General features: G+C 40.0%; 1 protein-coding gene across 2 annotated transcripts; it reads left to right on the top strand.

The window, feature by feature from the left end:
• DDX3X (DEAD-box helicase 3 X-linked) lies at positions 1-16824 on the top strand. Of its 2 annotated transcripts, none has more exons than XM_059050725.2 (17): positions 1-425; positions 3351-3408; positions 5356-5403; positions 7482-7614; positions 8627-8785; positions 8869-8968; positions 9648-9783; positions 10901-10986; positions 11196-11294; positions 11403-11563; positions 11975-12119; positions 12201-12345; positions 12536-12717; positions 12810-12927; positions 13217-13370; positions 13629-13768; positions 14192-16824. In XM_059050725.2, exons 1-17 carry the CDS (start codon positions 381-383, stop codon positions 14269-14271), a joined length of 1989 nt encoding a protein of 662 aa, XP_058906708.1. In that variant the 5' UTR covers positions 1-380; the 3' UTR covers positions 14272-16824. The 2 variants fall into 2 exon arrangements, with proteins under 2 accessions (XP_058906708.1, XP_058906709.1); XM_059050726.2 differs by having other exon boundaries at positions 193-425; positions 13632-13768.
• The last annotated feature ends 391 nt before the right edge of the window (positions 16825-17215 follow it).

Below are 17215 nucleotides of genomic sequence, written 5' to 3'. Positions count from 1 at the left end.
CGAGATCTCGAGACCTCGGCTAGGGAAATAGAGGAGGACAGGGGAAGTGGAACTCAAGCGAACTAGGACAGTATTTGGCGTTCTCACGGCTAAGGTAGGACGACGAGCCGGGGACGCGACCGAGTAGGAAATCCCGCGAGGTTAGGACTAAACGAGAGCGCAGTAGCTAGGCAGAAGTCGTAGCGGCGGGAGGAGTGCGGGTGTGGGAAGGAGGGCACACGTCTTACGTGCTGACGTAGCAGCCGTTCCAGCGGGTATATTAGGTCCGTGGCCGCGCCGTGCGCCTCAGAGCCGCAGTTCTCCCGTGAGAGGGTATTTGCGGTGAGCCAAACACATTAGCTCAGCAGCGGAAGACTCCGAGTTCTCGGTACTCTTCAGGGATGAGTCATGTGGCGGTGGAAAATGCGCTCGGGCTGGACCAGCAGGTGAGCCGCAAGGAGCCTACCAGGGTTATTGCCGCATGAATTCCCTCCCCTGACCTAACCTGGTTTGTGGCGCACTGCTAGCTGGTATCCTCAGTACCCATTTGCTGGGTCCCTCGGGCTGGCGAGTGTGAATGCCCCAGGGCTGTGGGGGAACGGGAAGGTGACAGGAATGCTAGTTGTGGCTGTCGCTGGGGCCCCTACTTGGCTCGCGGTATTGTCCCCGGCCCGAGCACAATGGCGGCTTTTGTGTGTGCGTGCGCAGGCGGGTGAGGGGGAGGGGGCGCGCGCTCCCGCGGAGGCGCGCGCGCACCTCGACTGACTAGTGACCCATGGGGGGGCGGTGGCGCAGCCCGGCGCGGCGCGGTGGTTCACGAATGGGGATCTTTTTGGTCCTGAGGGCTCCGGCGCTCGCTGCGTGCGCGGCTCGGATTCCTGTCTGAGAGCCGAGCGGCGTTGGCGTGTGTGTGTGTGTGCACGCGCGTGTGAGCGGGAGGAGGAACGCGGCCCTGGAATGTGGGAGGGGGCAGCGCGGGGGGTGGCCTTCGCGCGGGGTAATGGCGGCGGCCTCCTTTGTGTGGTGTCGGGTGGCTGGGCGGCGCTGCGGCCCACGAGCGGGAGAGGCCGGGCCGCCGAGGGCCCGGAAACGGGGATGGATGGGCATCTTGTTCCTCCCGGGCTTCCTTCCGCAGGCCTTTTTCGCTCCAGCCTGGCTTCCGCAGGTCGGGAGCCACGGCCCGTGAGGCCGCGTTTCCGGAGTGGAAAGTTTTGTGACGCAGATTAGGGGGGGAGGGGAGGGGGGAGGGGAGAGGGGAAGGGAGGGAGGGAGGGAAGAATGGGCCGCTGAGTGCGCGGTGGCGCCGGGCTCTGGAGTTCGAGGTTGAACGCGGTGGGGAGACGTCAGGGAGGTTTGCGGCCGCCCTGCTTCATATGCTCACCATAGTCAATGTGTGGCGATTTAGCCCAGGGCCGCGCGTCGTTTTGGGGGGTGAAGGGTGCCACGGAATGTACGAGTGTCCTCAGGGTTAGGACACTTTGATGCGGGCGTTTGATTAGGGACTCGACCAGAGGAAAAACACCCGGAATGTGGCTTGGGGAGAAATAAACAATTTTGTTGACTTGTTGCTGCTTGTGGACTGAAATTTTGAAATAGGTCAGAGGCTCCGGGTCTGTCGTCTTAATCGGAACGTCTTCTAAGGGTTTAGAGGTAGAGGAGGGGTTCTGGGCTGAGGTGGCAGGAAGTCTGCATTCCTCAGCAACAGTGGCACCGCTCTTCAGAGAAGCTCTTCAGTGCGATGTTTGTTGCCTTTAAACTTCTGCCTACCACGAGCTCCGAAATTCTGAAACGAAGTCGAGTGACGCAAATGAATTGTCAATAGACTTTAATGTAGTCGTGTGTAATATGTTTTTAAGGACTTAACGATCTGTTTTGGGGGGAGCATTTTTTCCATTAATGAATCAGTTTGAATTCTCCAAATTGCTGACGCGCGTCATATGTTAAATGGAGCAGACATAAAAAATCTGTTATCAAGAGCATAGGCTGTTCCCAGTTTTAACATTTACCATGTAGGTAGTGCTGTATTTAAGATTCTAAGTAGGAATCAAATTTGTAATCGAAGTAATTGGAAAAAAGCATGCAGAGTCGTTAGAATTAAGCAGCAAGGTAATTCACAACTGAGGAAATTGCAATAACGTAATCCTAACAGTTTACAGTAGCACTTAGTGTTTACCAAGTGTAAAGTTAATAACAAAACGTATTGCAACAAGTGCAAAAAGAAAGTTTGGTCCTATTGTGCGTTAAAGTATCAGTCTGTTGCTGAGATAACTAGTGCAGAAAAAACATGACAGCGTTTTTGCTGATAGAAATTAGGAAATGAGCTGCCTTACCATAACTTTTTTTTTTCAAGATTTAGCATCTGCTTCCAATTTTCAGTGCCTCCATTGATGCTTGCAATTTGACAGTATAACCTTGAGCTTTTAACAGAGGACTTAAACGTTGTGGTATAGCGTATCACCTTGCAAATAGGTGGCAATAGTGCTGTGACTGGGTACATTTTAAAAATGAAACACTGCTTTTGGCATATATAGTTTTCTTCCTATTGCTTGTAAATAGTTTGTTTAGTTATTACAGGATGCGATGAAGATACATCTTTTAGAATGTTGAGGCTTTGAGCTACCAGTGTAAAGGGACGGGTAGAAGTGGAGATAAGGGCAGTAAAATGTGTCCTACTCGTTAAGGACACTACATGCCAGTTGTGCCATTTATGTCTGAAGTGTTCTGAACTTAACTGTGAAAGTGGGAGAACAAGTGGGTACCTACTTCATAGGATTGTACTTAGTAGTGCTCAGTAAGTGGTGGTTATATTAATTTTTGTTCTGAAGAGTGCTATCCTAATTTAAAATATTTGTGCAGTATTTACGGATAAAGGAACTATGAAATGGTCGATAAAATTTTTGTTCTGCCATTTTTCAGGTGTGCTTTGCAGGTTTAAAATAATTCCAAGTAGAAAGTTGGTGACATTGAAAACATTTGTCTCCAAATGTTTGGAGCTAAAATGAATCCAATGACTATTTGACGTTTTAAAATAATTTAAATTTCTTGAACTTTTACTATGGAAAACGTTACAGGGAAGATTCATTTTGAATGAATGAGTTAAATTTGGACCCAGTTTCTCCTGGATAGCACCACCATCTTGGTGTGGTACCTTTTGAAGTATATACAGTAGTACTGTAGTAAAGTATTTTGCATTTGCTTACAACTTAATTGTCTTCGAAGCACATTTCTAGTCACATTCTCCTTTAGAGTTTCACATCCCCGGTGAGGCAGACAGGGCAGCTAGTGCTAATAAATGCTAGAGAGCAAGACTATTTTTCTCAGTGTAATATTTCTGCACATGGGCTGCTAACCAAAGTTTAACTCTTTTTTAGTTTGCTGGCCTAGACCTGAACTCTTCTGATAATCAGAGTGGAGGAAGTACCGCCAGCAGTAAGTAAAACATTTTATGAATTTACTGTGAATATTAGGACTTTTAAAAAAAAATTATTTCGTTGAAATACAGTTGATTTACAGTGCTGTGTTACTGAGTATTAGAGCTTTAATACCTTAATATTTCGTTGGTTTTGTTTAAAATTTAAGAATTTCCCTGCCAGTCTTTACTGTGTAAAGAATTAGGTGGGTAGCATCGTGGGGGGTTTTGGGGAGGGGTTGTTTTGTTTTGGCTGCGCGGCGCAGCATGCAGGATCTTAGTTCCCTGACCAGGGGTGGAACCCATGCCCCTTGCAGTGGAAGTCCCGAGTTGTGGTCTTTTGATAACAAAACCTAGTTTTCTTGAATGAAAACAATCATTAAGGACCTTATACAAAACACAAATTATCTCTAGAAGGGTTTGATTATGTCCAGTATGAATCCTGAGCCCAGCTTAAAGATGATGGGAATGTGTATCTATTAGAGTGAATCTACCAGAATTAAGCTGAATAAAGGGAACATTCACATTCATCAGCTACAGCTATCCCTTTTGCCAAGAACATGAGACTTAATAATAATAGAACAAGGCTAGGGACTTCCCTGGTGGCCCAGTGGTTAAGACTCCACACTCCCAATGCAGGGGACCCGGGTTCGATCCCTGGTCAGGGAACTAGATCCTGCATGCCACAACTAAAGATCTCGCATGCTGTAACTAAGACCTGGTGAGGCTAAATAAATAAATATTTTTTTTAAAAAAAAATAATAGAACAAGGCCATAATGAATCTTGGGGTGGTGGTTAGGATTTTAAATGCTGAATTTTGTTGTATTTTGAAAAGAAGTTAGATATAGAAGTTATATTTAATTTTTTTTTCCTTAAAAGGGTTTTTTGGATACTTGGTAGGGATTGGTATTAAGGTGTAGGGGATCTTGGTGGTTTATTATTGGCAATAGACCTGCTTCAGCTCAGGTTTCTTCCTACCCTGTTAACCAAAAAGAAAAGAAAAGAAAATGTGTGTCGGCTGTATGTAAGGTCTGAAAGCACCATTTCTTCAAGCTCTCTTTGTTGCATAGTAAAGGGCATATCTTCATTTTTAGGCAAGAAGGGCCTCACTGGGCACAGTTACTTGGTATTTGTTTTAAATTTCACTTTATTTGGCATGCTAAGAATCATTTAGGACTTGATCATTCTGATAGAGATCTTTAATTCAACCCAGAAGTGAAAAAGTTAAATTGTATATTAACTAGTAATAAATCAAGTTGACTCTACTTGGTGGATATATACATTATTTGCTTTTGATTCTCATCCATTGTCTAGGCTGTATTCTTGTGCATACAGAAAAACAGTTGACTTTCCTTAAACTCTGCAAGTCTCCAATTAAGAATTCACAGTTCCTTGAAATCATTCCCCCTCTTGCAACTTTCCCATGTTACATATGTATTCTATGTCTTGGAACTTAACCAGGGTAGAAACAAAGAAGCCTTTTAGTGGCTAGTTACATGTTTATTACATTTAAGATGTTATAGTAACACTTTTGCTACATGTTAAATGATTTATTAACGTTTGTTGCATGTTTTTTAGGTTGTTGTAGTAATATACTTAACATTGTAACTCTTTTGTTAGTTTGGACAATTCTCTGAGATCATAGCAAGCCTTTTAAAATATTGTGTTAAATTAACCACTAGTGACAAGTTAAATTTACGTATGTGTAGATTTCAACTATTAGGTTCCAAGTCAAACTTGTTCTTTCCCTTTTAAAATTCTACTTATTAAAGCAATAACCCATTTAAAATAAAAGTAGATTTTTTCCCCCCCTTCTCAATTTCCAAGTACATAGTCAGACTGGAGGACTATATAGGTTTAAAATTTTGCTTTCCAGGACTGTTTTTTAATAGCACAAATTTTGGCCAAAAAGCTTTAACTTAAAGTTTTATGGAATATGAAGTTTAACTTTGTTAATTTCTTTTAGAAGGGCGCTATATTCCTCCTCACTTAAGGAACAGAGAAGCTACTAAAGGTAAGTCCTTTGAACAACTTGGTATACCTAATTCTTGCTGCATTTAGAAGTTGGAGCCTAGGGAAAATGGGACACCTGGAGAAGTCTGTAAACATTGTGCCTCTCCTGTGCTATTGGCAGAACTGTTTCAGATGTTAGGGTTTACTCATTTTGGAAAAACTCATCTAACGTCAGACAGTGGAAAACTGCATTTCCTATGTCAAACTCTTCTGAGGCCAAGGGCATGGTGTTGTACAATTTCACTAGTCTTGTGCTTAACCTGTGTTTGTAATCATTCACAGCATGATTTCAATTTGAAAAAGGTGATTGGGCACCTATTACTGTGTAAACCAAACTGCTGCATCGTGATAACAACCCAGTTATTTCTGTCTTGCAGAGGTGCCAAAATGAAGATGGGGTTATTGGGGAATAGTTAACAAGCATTGGGCATGCTCCCAGTAGATGGGAGTGATTCTCTGGCTTCATCTCCTTGCCTTAACTGCTTCATTTGAAAGGTCTTGTCTAAAAGGTATCACAACAGCTGGTCTTTTCCCATTAACGTTGTAAATAAGTTACAGAGAGCTAGTAGATGGCTCATATCATGGGACAATTGTGTGGGTGCTGTGTATTCCATAAAATAGGTGATCTGAGATTTGGAGGAAAGGGGGAAGGTCAGGAAAACTGAAGGTCAAGAAGAGGGAAAATACTGGATAAAGGAGGCAGGATTGGAAGGGTGGAGAGTCCACAGAAGCACATGGTTTGCTGTCGTTTATCCATATCCATATGTAGTCCGCGTTAGGTTCACTGTCCCTGGCAATACATGGAATATAAAATCTGTATTACAGTGTCTTAGCTATCATGTCATTGCTTTTATTTACTGTAGAGTCTTTATTGTCATGGGTTCTCATTCCTTAGAATGCGCTAGCTGAAATTGACTCCCATGTATATTTAGTGCTTTTTCTCCCTTTGTTGCAATGACAGGAATCAAAGCAGGGAGAGAGGCAGTATCATACAGGAGTTAGAGCTGAAAGAGATCTTAGAAATCTAACTCAGCTCTTTATTGGTAGCTAAGACTATTGATCACCTGGCTGGTAGAGGCAGGAGGTAGAAGGAAAGTAAGTAAGTTAACTTATAAACTATCTCTGACTGTTTAAAAAAGTGTCACTGAAGCTAGTTAAACCCTCTACTTGTCTTTAAACCATCTACCTGTTGGGATAATTTACACCTTTGTCATCCCCTCTTACTGAATGTTTATACCTATACCCTAGGAACCTGTGTACACTGAGTTGTGTAGGGATGAGGATTTTCCTTTTTTCTATATATTCCTAATTCTCATTTGGTAGTATGTACTTCATGTGAACAGAGCACTGTTCTTAAACTTTTTACTGTTGAAACTAAGAAATACTGTATTAAACCAAGTAAACTGACATTTTTAATGTTTTAAATGAATGTTACTTCTAAGAGAGATTGAAATAATGGTAACTCCTAGTAAACTCATTCACACCTATAAAATGAAAGGAAGTTAAATTGTGATGGTCATGTAACAATACCATAATCATTGTGTTACAGGCAAAACTATTGACCTTTTAGAAGTGGTATTCATTCAGAACATTTTCAGACTGTCAATTGCTTTGTTTAGTGCACAGTATATTCTAGTGCCGTGGTAGGACTATTTCCATTGTCCCTCTGGTCCAGAGATGTGAGATAGTCAGTGGAGGGCTTCAGATTCAGAAACATGTTTTGTTTTGATTTATTTATTTTATTTATGGCTGTGTTGGGTCTTTGTTTCTGTGTGAGGGCTTTCTCTAGTTGTGGCAAGCGGGGACCACTCATCATTGCTGTGCGTGGGCCTCTCACTATTGCGGCCTCTCTTGTTGCGGAGCGCAGGCTCAGTAATTGTGGCTCAAGGGCCCAGTTGCTCCGCGGCATGTGGAATCTTCCCAGACCAGGGCTCGAACCTGTGTCCCCTGAATTGGCAGGCAGATTCTCAACCACTGCACCACCAGGGAAGCCCGGAAACATGTTTTAAAGTATTGTCATTTTCTAAATAATATGATAAAATGGGTTTGCTTTGTTTTTTGCTTTTTGTTTTTTTGAAGGATTCTACGATAAAGACAGTTCAGGGTGGAGTTCTAGTAAAGATAAGGATGCATACAGCAGTTTTGGTTGCCGTAGTGATTCAAGAGGGAAGTCTAGTTTCTTCAGTGATCGTGGAAGTGGATCAAGGGGAAGGTGAGTGATTTCTTATTTTCTTGCCTTTTTTACGTGTACAATACAGCAATTTAGAATTGGTCATTAATTTGTATTCTGACCATTAAACATGATATTTTTTCCCTTTAGTAGACCACCTACTTGGATGTTAAGTATTATGTCTGTTTGATCATTTATGTATTTTTTTAACTGCAAGAGGTCTACTAAATTGAACTTGTCATTCAAGAATTAGATTAGAAGAACATGGCTTTTGGCATAATGAAATCAGTTATTTTTCTATTTCTCTAGTTTTACATATTCTGCTTAAAAGTTTTAGTGAATGGCCTAATTTGGTTGACATTTTCGTGGATATTCTATATGACAATTTTTAAACACCTTATATTTTTGATTACACAAGTGTGGTGAACTGACCTCATGTGCCTAATAGCTGTGGTTAGTCCTCTGTGTCCTGATTTTTCGAAAACAGGCCTAAAACTAAAAACATCTTAATTCAGGTAAGGATTATTTTCTACCTTTTTATCCAAAGTTTGTCACACAGGTGAATTGTCCTTTAAGTAGCATCCTGATATAACTGGGACAATTAATATTTGGTGTGATACTTTCCTCTTTTCCCTACCACTAGAAATATTTGGATGAGAATATTTAAAGGTGTAAGTTATATGCTGGTTTCATGTGTATAAGACTGATTCTTCCCCCCCCCCCAAGCGTAGTTTGTTTTTATTGAACTATAGTTGATTTACAATACTCTATTAGTTTCAGGTATAAAGATGTGATTCAGTTTCAATGTGTATGAGGCCTGTGTAGGCTGTGTAATAAGAATAAAGAAGGATACTGAATTTAGAAAATAAAGTTATGTAAATGATACAATCTGGTTAGAGGGCCTTATTTGTCAAATAAGAGTTAAGCCTGAACTGGACTGTTGACATCCTTGAAATTAGCCGTAATGAATTTCTCTTCAGGCACAGTTCTAGAGTAGTGGTAGGAATCTGATGATGGTTAAATAAGATTCTGATTAATTGCTTGTGCTGTTCAGGTTTGATGATCGTGGACGAAGTGACTATGACAGCATTGGCAGCCGTGGTGAAAGAGGTGGCTTTGGAAAATATGAACGTGGTGGAAATAGTCGCTGGTGTGACAAATCAGATGAAGATGATTGGTCAAAACCACTCCCGCCAAGTGAACGCTTGGAACAGTAAGTTTTTGAAATGTATGTTAATTGTGATGAACCCTTACTGGCTAGTATAACAAATAAACTTACCCATCTTCTGATTTCAGAGAACTTTTTTCTGGAGGCAACACCGGGATTAACTTTGAAAAATACGATGACATTCCAGTTGAGGCAACAGGCAACAACTGTCCTCCACACATTGAAAGTGTAAGTATTTTTGCTTGACCTTTAAGAGAGAGGGAAGTCTAAGTATTTTCACAGCACATCAAGATGAGATGGGCTTCCTAAAGGCCTATATAGACCATTCCTGGTTTTTTTGTTTGTTTGTTGTTTTGTTTTTTGTTTTTTTGCGGTACCCAGGCCCCTCACTGTTGTGGCCTCTCCCGTTGTGGAGCACAGGCTCCGGACGCGCAGGCCCAGCAGCCATGGCTCACGGGCCCAGCCACTCCGCGGCATGTGGGATCTTCCTGGACCGGGGCACGAACCCACGTCCCCTACATCGGCACGTGGACTCTCATCCACTGCGCCACCAGGGAAGCCCGTCCATTCCTGCTTTGTGTTAACAATCTTTTAAAGTTACCTGCCTCGTTGGTTTGTGGAAAGGGGGAGATTGAGTTCAATGTTACCATTACTAATATTTGAAATAGAAAATGGGTCAGACATGGGAGGAACCCAAAACTTTTCCAGTTGTAGGTTAAGCTTAGGGGGTGGTTGTTGTTTTTCCCCCCTCCCCCTCAAAATATAACACGATAACTTTTATTTAAAGCAGCTGTAAACTAAAGTACAAGTTGGTTGATAGGGTTTTTTCCCCCATTGTATTTGTATAAAGCAGAATGGCTCCAGGTAGCATTTCTACCTATTTTAACCCTGATGAATTTCTTGACAGTTCAGTGATGTTGAGATGGGAGAAATTATTATGGGAAACATTGAGCTTACTCGCTACACTCGTCCGACGCCAGTGCAAAAGCATGCTATTCCTATTATCAAAGAGAAGAGAGACTTGATGGCTTGTGCCCAAACAGGTAAGCAGACTTGATAAAGTTGTCCAGAATACCTTAACTCTGCTTGCTTTCATAAAACCAATACCAAAAAATTACGCATGGAGTGTCTAAGTTTCATGAGGAAGCTTGAATCCTGTTTGTAGCTTGACTGGTATACTTTGATATAGATAAGGAGTAGCTGGATGGTATCTCTTTTGTCTTAGCCGTTTGGATCCTGTATTACCTCTAGTGTTTCCATTAGGGTGTCTTGGGGATAGCCTATAGAAAGTCATGACCCTGATGTTATTGCTGCAACAGGGATAGGTTATTGTGATTGCAGTGGTGGGAAAATTAGCACTATAATGTTATTGTATCTGGGATAAGAAGGATAAGATTAGAGAATAGCTTGTGATCCATGGGAATGTGGCCAAGGGGGAAGGGTCCTTACCCTCCCATCTTTTGGGAATGAGGATAGTTATAGCCTCTGAATTGAGAACAGGTTTTATTATATCTGTGAGTTTGGCCAGTTTGAAAGAGTGACGAGATTCTCCCAATAAAAATATATGACACTTGAATAATTTGGTATCTTTCTTTCCCTATGGGAGAGTGAGAATGTCATCTTTTATACATTATCAGTATGTATAGTACCTACAAGGAAGTGTTAAAAAAAATTGAAATTGACACCAGTTTTGAGACAATTCCTGCTCTCTTTGCACAAATGCGAAGAAGTGAATACTAACTACTACATTGTGATTGACCAGAGTTCTGTATACATTTTCTGTAAATGAACAAAATATTTTTTTGGATTATGGACCATGTGGTCTCTGTTGCAACTCTTCAGCTCTGCTGTTGTATGAAGGCAGCCATAGATGATAATGTAAAATTATTGGTCACAGCTATATTCCACTAAAGCTTTATTTACAAAGATATAGGTTGGGCCTTAGTTTGCTAAAGCTCCTGTTACAGATTGATCAAAGTCGTCATTTGGTATTTTTAAAATTAGCTATTAATTTTTAGAAAATTAATTTGGGAATAAAGTAAAATTGCTAATTAATTGTTAAGTTGGGCAGTTTAAAAAACACTGTCATCTACCAATATATATTCAAAAATAATAAGCAGGTTTTTCTGTGGTTAAATGAATATGCTTTCTTTTAAACAGGGTCTGGAAAAACTGCAGCATTTCTCTTGCCCATCTTGAGTCAGATTTATTCTGATGGTCCAGGCGAGGCTTTGAGGGCCATGAAGGTAAATATTTCTATATAAAATGGGAAATGATTGTAGAACCTTGTTAGGTAGCTGCCGAGAAAGCTTTCTAAATGACAGTAAGACTTGTATTCTAACCTATAAAATTAGAAACAGTTTTTACGTATAATCTGTGAATTACAGAAGGGAATTAAGTGTAATGAACCTTTAAAAAAGGATGTTAAGAGTTTAACTTATAAATCATTTCTTAGGAAAATGGAAGGTATGGGCGCCGCAAACAATACCCAATCTCCTTGGTGTTAGCACCAACTAGAGAATTGGCTGTACAGATCTATGAGGAAGCCAGGAAAGTAAGTATGCATTTCAGAGATTATCGGCTTTCTCATTGATTCTGATGCAGTGTGTTATGACCACGTAAAAATCTTGGCCTTAAGTTGATAAAATTTCTTTGCTTACAGTTTTCATACCGATCTAGAGTTCGTCCTTGTGTGGTTTATGGTGGTGCTGATATTGGTCAGCAGATTCGAGACTTAGAACGTGGATGCCACTTGTTAGTAGCCACTCCAGGACGTCTAGTGGATATGATGGAAAGAGGGAAGATTGGATTAGACTTCTGCAAGTATGTTAATTTTTAAATGTGTGGAATGCATTAATTTTAAAAATTACTGAAAATTACTGGCCATTAGTTTTGTGGAACTTGTCCATAAATTTTAAGATGGAGAAGAGATTTATTTTAGTCTTCCAGCTTTTCCAAAAAGTTTGTTCGTTGTAATTTTAATGTTGACAAATCAGTGATATTTTAGTAGAGTGAGAATGACCAGAGTCAAGTATAAGAGCTAATTTGGGTGTGCATTATCTTGGACCATTTATTTAGTGGCAAAGATCCTGTGCTGTGTCTCACGTACATGGGTCAAATTGTGTGGTGTGAGGAATTTAACTACCTGAATGAATAATTAATTGTACTTATAGAAACAGCTATATTAAAACTATCCTCAAATTCTAAACTGGATTTTTTGTTTTTTCATGGCAGATACTTGGTGTTAGATGAAGCTGATCGGATGTTGGATATGGGGTTTGAGCCTCAAATACGTAGAATCGTTGAACAAGATACTATGCCACCAAAGGGAGTTCGCCACACTATGATGTTTAGTGCTACTTTCCCGAAGGAAATACAGGTATTGTTTGATGCTGCAAATCTTATTTACTTAGGAATTTGTTCATCTCAATAGATAATAAAATAATTTTTTTTCTTTCAGATGCTTGCTCGTGATTTCTTGGATGAGTATATCTTTCTGGCCGTAGGAAGAGTTGGCTCTACCTCTGAGAACATCACACAGAAAGTAGTCTGGGTGGAAGAGTCAGACAAACGGTCATTTCTGCTTGACCTTCTAAATGCAACAGGTATAATTTTAGCATCACTCTGGTGGCTTAGGTAATAAATCCATTTGGATCACCTTTATTGCTTTTCCTCCTCATCCAGAACATTCTGTTGAAACAGTCTATTTTAATTGCCTCTATTTGCAAGTTTACTAAGTGCAAAGAGAACCAAGCCACTCTTAGTGACAGAAACCTTGTAATATTTTAACTTTAGGCAAAGATTCACTGACCTTAGTGTTTGTGGAGACCAAAAAGGGTGCGGATTCTCTAGAGGATTTCTTGTACCATGAAGGATATGCCTGTACGAGTATCCATGGAGACCGATCTCAGAGAGATAGAGAAGAGGCTCTTCACCAGTTCCGCTCAGGAAAAAGCCCGATTCTAGTGGCTACAGCAGTATGTATAATATAATCTTATTTTCAAGGTCACCATGTTCAACTATTTGCTTTCTTTTAAATGGACCATACGTAACAGAAGTTATTTTCTAGGTAGCAGCAAGAGGACTGGACATTTCAAATGTGAAACATGTTATCAATTTTGACTTGCCCAGTGATATTGAAGAATATGTACATCGTATTGGCCGTACAGGACGTGTAGGAAACCTTGGTAAGTGTGTGGTTGTTTGATGGTGTGATGGTTTCTGATTTTCACTGTGATTCTTGCAGCAAAGAACTTTCAGGATCTTATTAGAAGAGCTCTGTTTTCAAGGAATGAGATTAAGGTATATCTTAGCAGAAGTGGCAGGAAGTCAGGGTTTGTTCAAAGAACTTTGAGTTGGTTAAATAGCAAATAGTTACCTCTTTTTTTAGTATTCTACTTAATACTCTAATATGAAAGTAATACTGTGCTACTTTATTGAAGACCTTAATTTATGTACTTTTTGGAACCATTTTAGGCCTTGCCACTTCATTCTTTAATGAGAGGAACATAAATATTACCAAGGATTTGTTGGATCTTCTTGTTGAAGCTAAACAAGAAGTGCCATCTTGGTTAGAAAACATGGCTTATGAACACCACTACAAGGGTAGCAGTCGTGGACGATCCAAAAGGTGAGTTACAGATGGTGTATAATGATGGGGATGGGTGCTATGTCCAAGGTTAACTTTTCAAGGTTATTTAAATGACATTAAGTTGGTGTCAGCCTTTTCATACCTAAGGCCTTTTAAAAATCACTATTAGGAAAGATAGGGCTGGATGGAATTGTTTGCATTGGAAAATCAGAAATTGGTCATTGGGAAGTTTTAAGAAGATCTAGGTTATTTGGTCGAAATTTTATCTTTATGTGAACTAACATTTTGTCCTTGTAGTAGTAGATTCAGTGGAGGATTTGGTGCCAGAGACTATCGACAGAGTAGTGGTGCCAGCAGTTCCAGCTTCAGCAGCAGCCGCGCCAGCAGCAGCCGCAGTGGTGGAGGCGGCCATGGCAGCAGCAGAGGGTTTGGTGGAGGTAATGTTTATTTTTAACCTCATATCTTTGGGAAGGCTTTTTTTTCTTTTCCATCTTTTTCAAAGCATAATTTAAAATATTGGGGCGGACTTCCCTGGTGGCGCAGTGGTTGAGGGTCCGCCTGCCGATGCAGGGGACACGGGTTCGTGCCCCGGTCTGGGAAGATCCCACATGCCGCGGAGCAGCTAGGCCTGTGAGCCATGGCCGCTGAGCCTGCACGTCTGGAGCCTGTGCCCCGCAAAGGGAGAGGCCACAACAGTGAGAGGCCCATGTACTGCAAAAAAATATATATATATATATAGGGAAGTTTGGCCTTGTAGATTGCTTTTTGTGATTTTACATCAAAATACTTAAAGAAGGGAAAGATTGTATTAAACAGTAGATGACTTAATTAATTTTTCTCTTTTTTAAATCTTTCATTAGGTGGCTATGGAGGCTTTTACAACAGTGATGGATATGGAGGAAATTATAACTCCCAGGGGGTTGACTGGTGGGGTAACTGAACCTGCTTTGCAGTAGGTCACCCTGCCAAACAAGCTAATATGGAAACCACATGTAACTTAGCCAGACTATACCTTGTGTAGCTTCAAGAACTCGCAGTACATTACCAGCTGTGATTCTCCACTGAAATTTTTTTTTTAAGGGAGCTCAAGGTCACATGAAGAGTTGAAAGGAACAATCAGCAGCCCTGTTCAGAAGGTGGTTTGAAGACTTCATTGCTGTAGTTTGGATTAACTCCCCTCCCAACCCCCATCCCAAACTGCATTTATAATTTTGTGACTGAGGATCATTTGTTTGTTAATGTACTGTGCCTTTAACTTTAGACAACTTTTTATTTTGATGTCCTGTTGGCTCAGTAATGCTCAAGATACCAATTGTTTTGACAAAATAAATTTACTGAACTTGGGCTAAAATCAAACCTTGGCACACAGGTGTGATACAACTTAACAGGAATCATCGATTCATCCATAAATATTATAAGGAAAAAACTTATGCGGTAGCCTGCATTAGGGCTTTTTGATACTTGCAGATTGGGGGAAAACAAACAACAAACGTCTTGAAGCATATTAATGGATTAGTTTCTAATGTGGCAAACTGTATTAAGTTAAAGTTCTGATTTGCTCACTCTATCCTGGATAGGTATTTAGAACCTGATAGTCTTTAAACAAGCCATTCCAGTCATGATGAGGTGATGTATGAATACATGCATACATACAAAGCACTGTTTTCAAAGTTAATGCAAGTAAATACAGCAATTCCTCTTTCAATGTTTAGGCAGATCATTAATTATGAGCTAGCCAGATGTGGGCATACTATTACAGGGAAAGTTTAAAGGTCTGATAACTTGAGATAGGTTTTTAGGAGAATTCATCTACTTAGACTTTTTAAATGCCTGCCATAAATGAAATTGAAATGGTAGAATGGCTGACCACAGCAATGACCAGCCCTCATTAGGGCCCTGGATGATTTTTGGTCTAATAACGCATGCTAGTGTTGATGTTTTTTGGTCAAGAGGGTATGAACAGGAAGAATTAATGCAGCAGGCTTTATTTTAAATGCCGATTTACATTACTCTGTTCAAGCTGCGTTGAGATGTTAAACTGGCTTACTATAGACTTTGTAAAAATGGCTCCAGAAGAGTAACAAACTGAAATCTTTGAGATCACACAGGTTGGAAATATGTACATAACTGCACAAGGTGTCAATTCTGCTATACAGTGCAGTTTTAGTCAGTTTTAGTTGCATAGGTTTCCATTGTATTTATAGTCTGTTTATGCTAAATCTGGCCAAAGATGAGCATTGTCCACCACTAAAATGCCTCTGCCACTTTGAATTCTGTGCTAATTTTGTGGCCAGAATGCAGTGATCAAAACGCTCAATCTTTTTACAGTGGCATAGGAAGATGGCAAAAATTTCCTAAAGTGCAATAGATTTTCAAGTGTATTGTGCCTTGTTCTAAAACTTTTATTAAGTAGGTGCACTTGACAGTATTGAGGTCATTTGTTATGGTGCTATTTCAATTAGTCTAGGTTTAGGCCCTTGTACATTTTGCCCATAACTTTTTACAAAGTACTTCTTTTATTGCACATTCAGAGAATTTTATATATATGTCTTGTGTGCGTGTCCTTAAACTTCCAATCTTATTTTGTCTCTTGGAGATTGTTGAACGCAGCTTGTCTAGGAAGGGGATGGGACTAGATTCTAAAATTTATTTGGGACCATGGGAATGATAGTTGGGAAGAAAACTATTTGCACACGACAGATTTCTAGATACTTTTTGCTGCTAGTTTTATGTAATATTTATTGAACATTTTGACAAATATTTATTTTTGTAAGCCTAAAAGTGATTCTTTGAAAGTTTAAAGAAACTTGACCAAAAGACAGTACAAAAACACTGGCACTTGAATGTTGAATGTCACCGTATGCGTGAAATTATATATTTCGGGGTAGTGTGAGCTTTTAATGTTAAGTCATATTAAACTCTTAAGTCAAATTAAGCAGACCCGGCATTGGCAGTGTAGCCATAACTTTCTGATGTTAGTAAAAATAAAATTGGCGACTTTAAATTAAATCATGCCAAGGTTTTGATACACTTGTCTTAAGATATTAATGAAACACTTCAAAACACTGATACGAAGTGTCCAGATTCTCAGATATTGTGTGAGTTTTGTTTCGTTGTGTGTATTTTTTTTTTTTCAGTGAATGTCTGGCTCATTGCAATCCTCAAACATGTGGTTATCTTTGTTGTATTGGCATAATCAGTGACTTGTACATTCAGCGATAGCATTTGAGCAAGTTTTATCAGCAAGCAATATTTTCAGTTAATAAGGTTTCAAAAATCACATGAGTGGATTTAAACTTGCTGAATGTGAAGATTGAACCTCAAGTCACTGTAGCTTTAGTAATTGCTTATTGTATTAGTTTAGATGCTAGCACTGCATGTGCTGTGCATATTCTGATTTTATTAAAATAAAAAATTGAACTGCACAGTCTCTTGTTGTTGTCAATTGTGGTTTATTATTAGAGGTGAAAATAAAGTTGTGCTCTTGCCTGAAGAGTTGTAAGATGTAATTTTTTGGGTTGCCATCCAGTGCTAATTTTGAAATGCCTCGTGGATACAGAATTACTCTGGTGAAATTTTAATAAATGATGAAGATGGTGTGTGTGTGGAGTACAGTGAAAAAGATTTTTGTAATAGATGGAAATCTAAAAGGTCCTATTGATTATAGTTTGAAATTTATGGGGGGGAAATCTCTGTTCTTGGAAGCACTTGATACAAAGGATGGTTGAACAGTGGAAAAATGAATTGGGTAAAAATCAGATGTATTAGTAATCTAACAAGTGTGGTAAGTACTTAGGGGGATAAGAATGTATTTAGGGTCAGGTTGATACAGATGGCCTGGGTGTGCCCTCTCTAGTTTTATTTGCTGACATCCAGTTTTACCA

The sequence above is a fragment of the Kogia breviceps genome, chromosome X, assembly GCF_026419965.1.
Source record: "Kogia breviceps isolate mKogBre1 chromosome X, mKogBre1 haplotype 1, whole genome shotgun sequence".
Lineage (NCBI taxonomy): Eukaryota > Metazoa > Chordata > Mammalia > Artiodactyla > Physeteridae > Kogia > Kogia breviceps.
Note: the sequence above shows the minus strand (reverse complement) of the source record. Positions and strands in the feature narration are given on the sequence as shown.

Excerpts from the sequence above, each read along its gene's own strand:
- DDX3X (XM_059050725.2), top strand. The coding sequence starts at position 381 with ATGAGTCATGTGGCGGTGGAAAATGCGCTCGGGCTGGACCAGCAG. Across the intron at positions 8,786-8,868 it reads CCAAGTGAACGCTTGGAACA|AGAACTTTTTTCTGGAGGCA; the intron begins GTAAGTTTTTGA and ends TTCTGATTTCAG. Across the intron at positions 8,969-9,647 it reads GTCCTCCACACATTGAAAGT|TTCAGTGATGTTGAGATGGG; the intron begins GTAAGTATTTTT and ends ATTTCTTGACAG.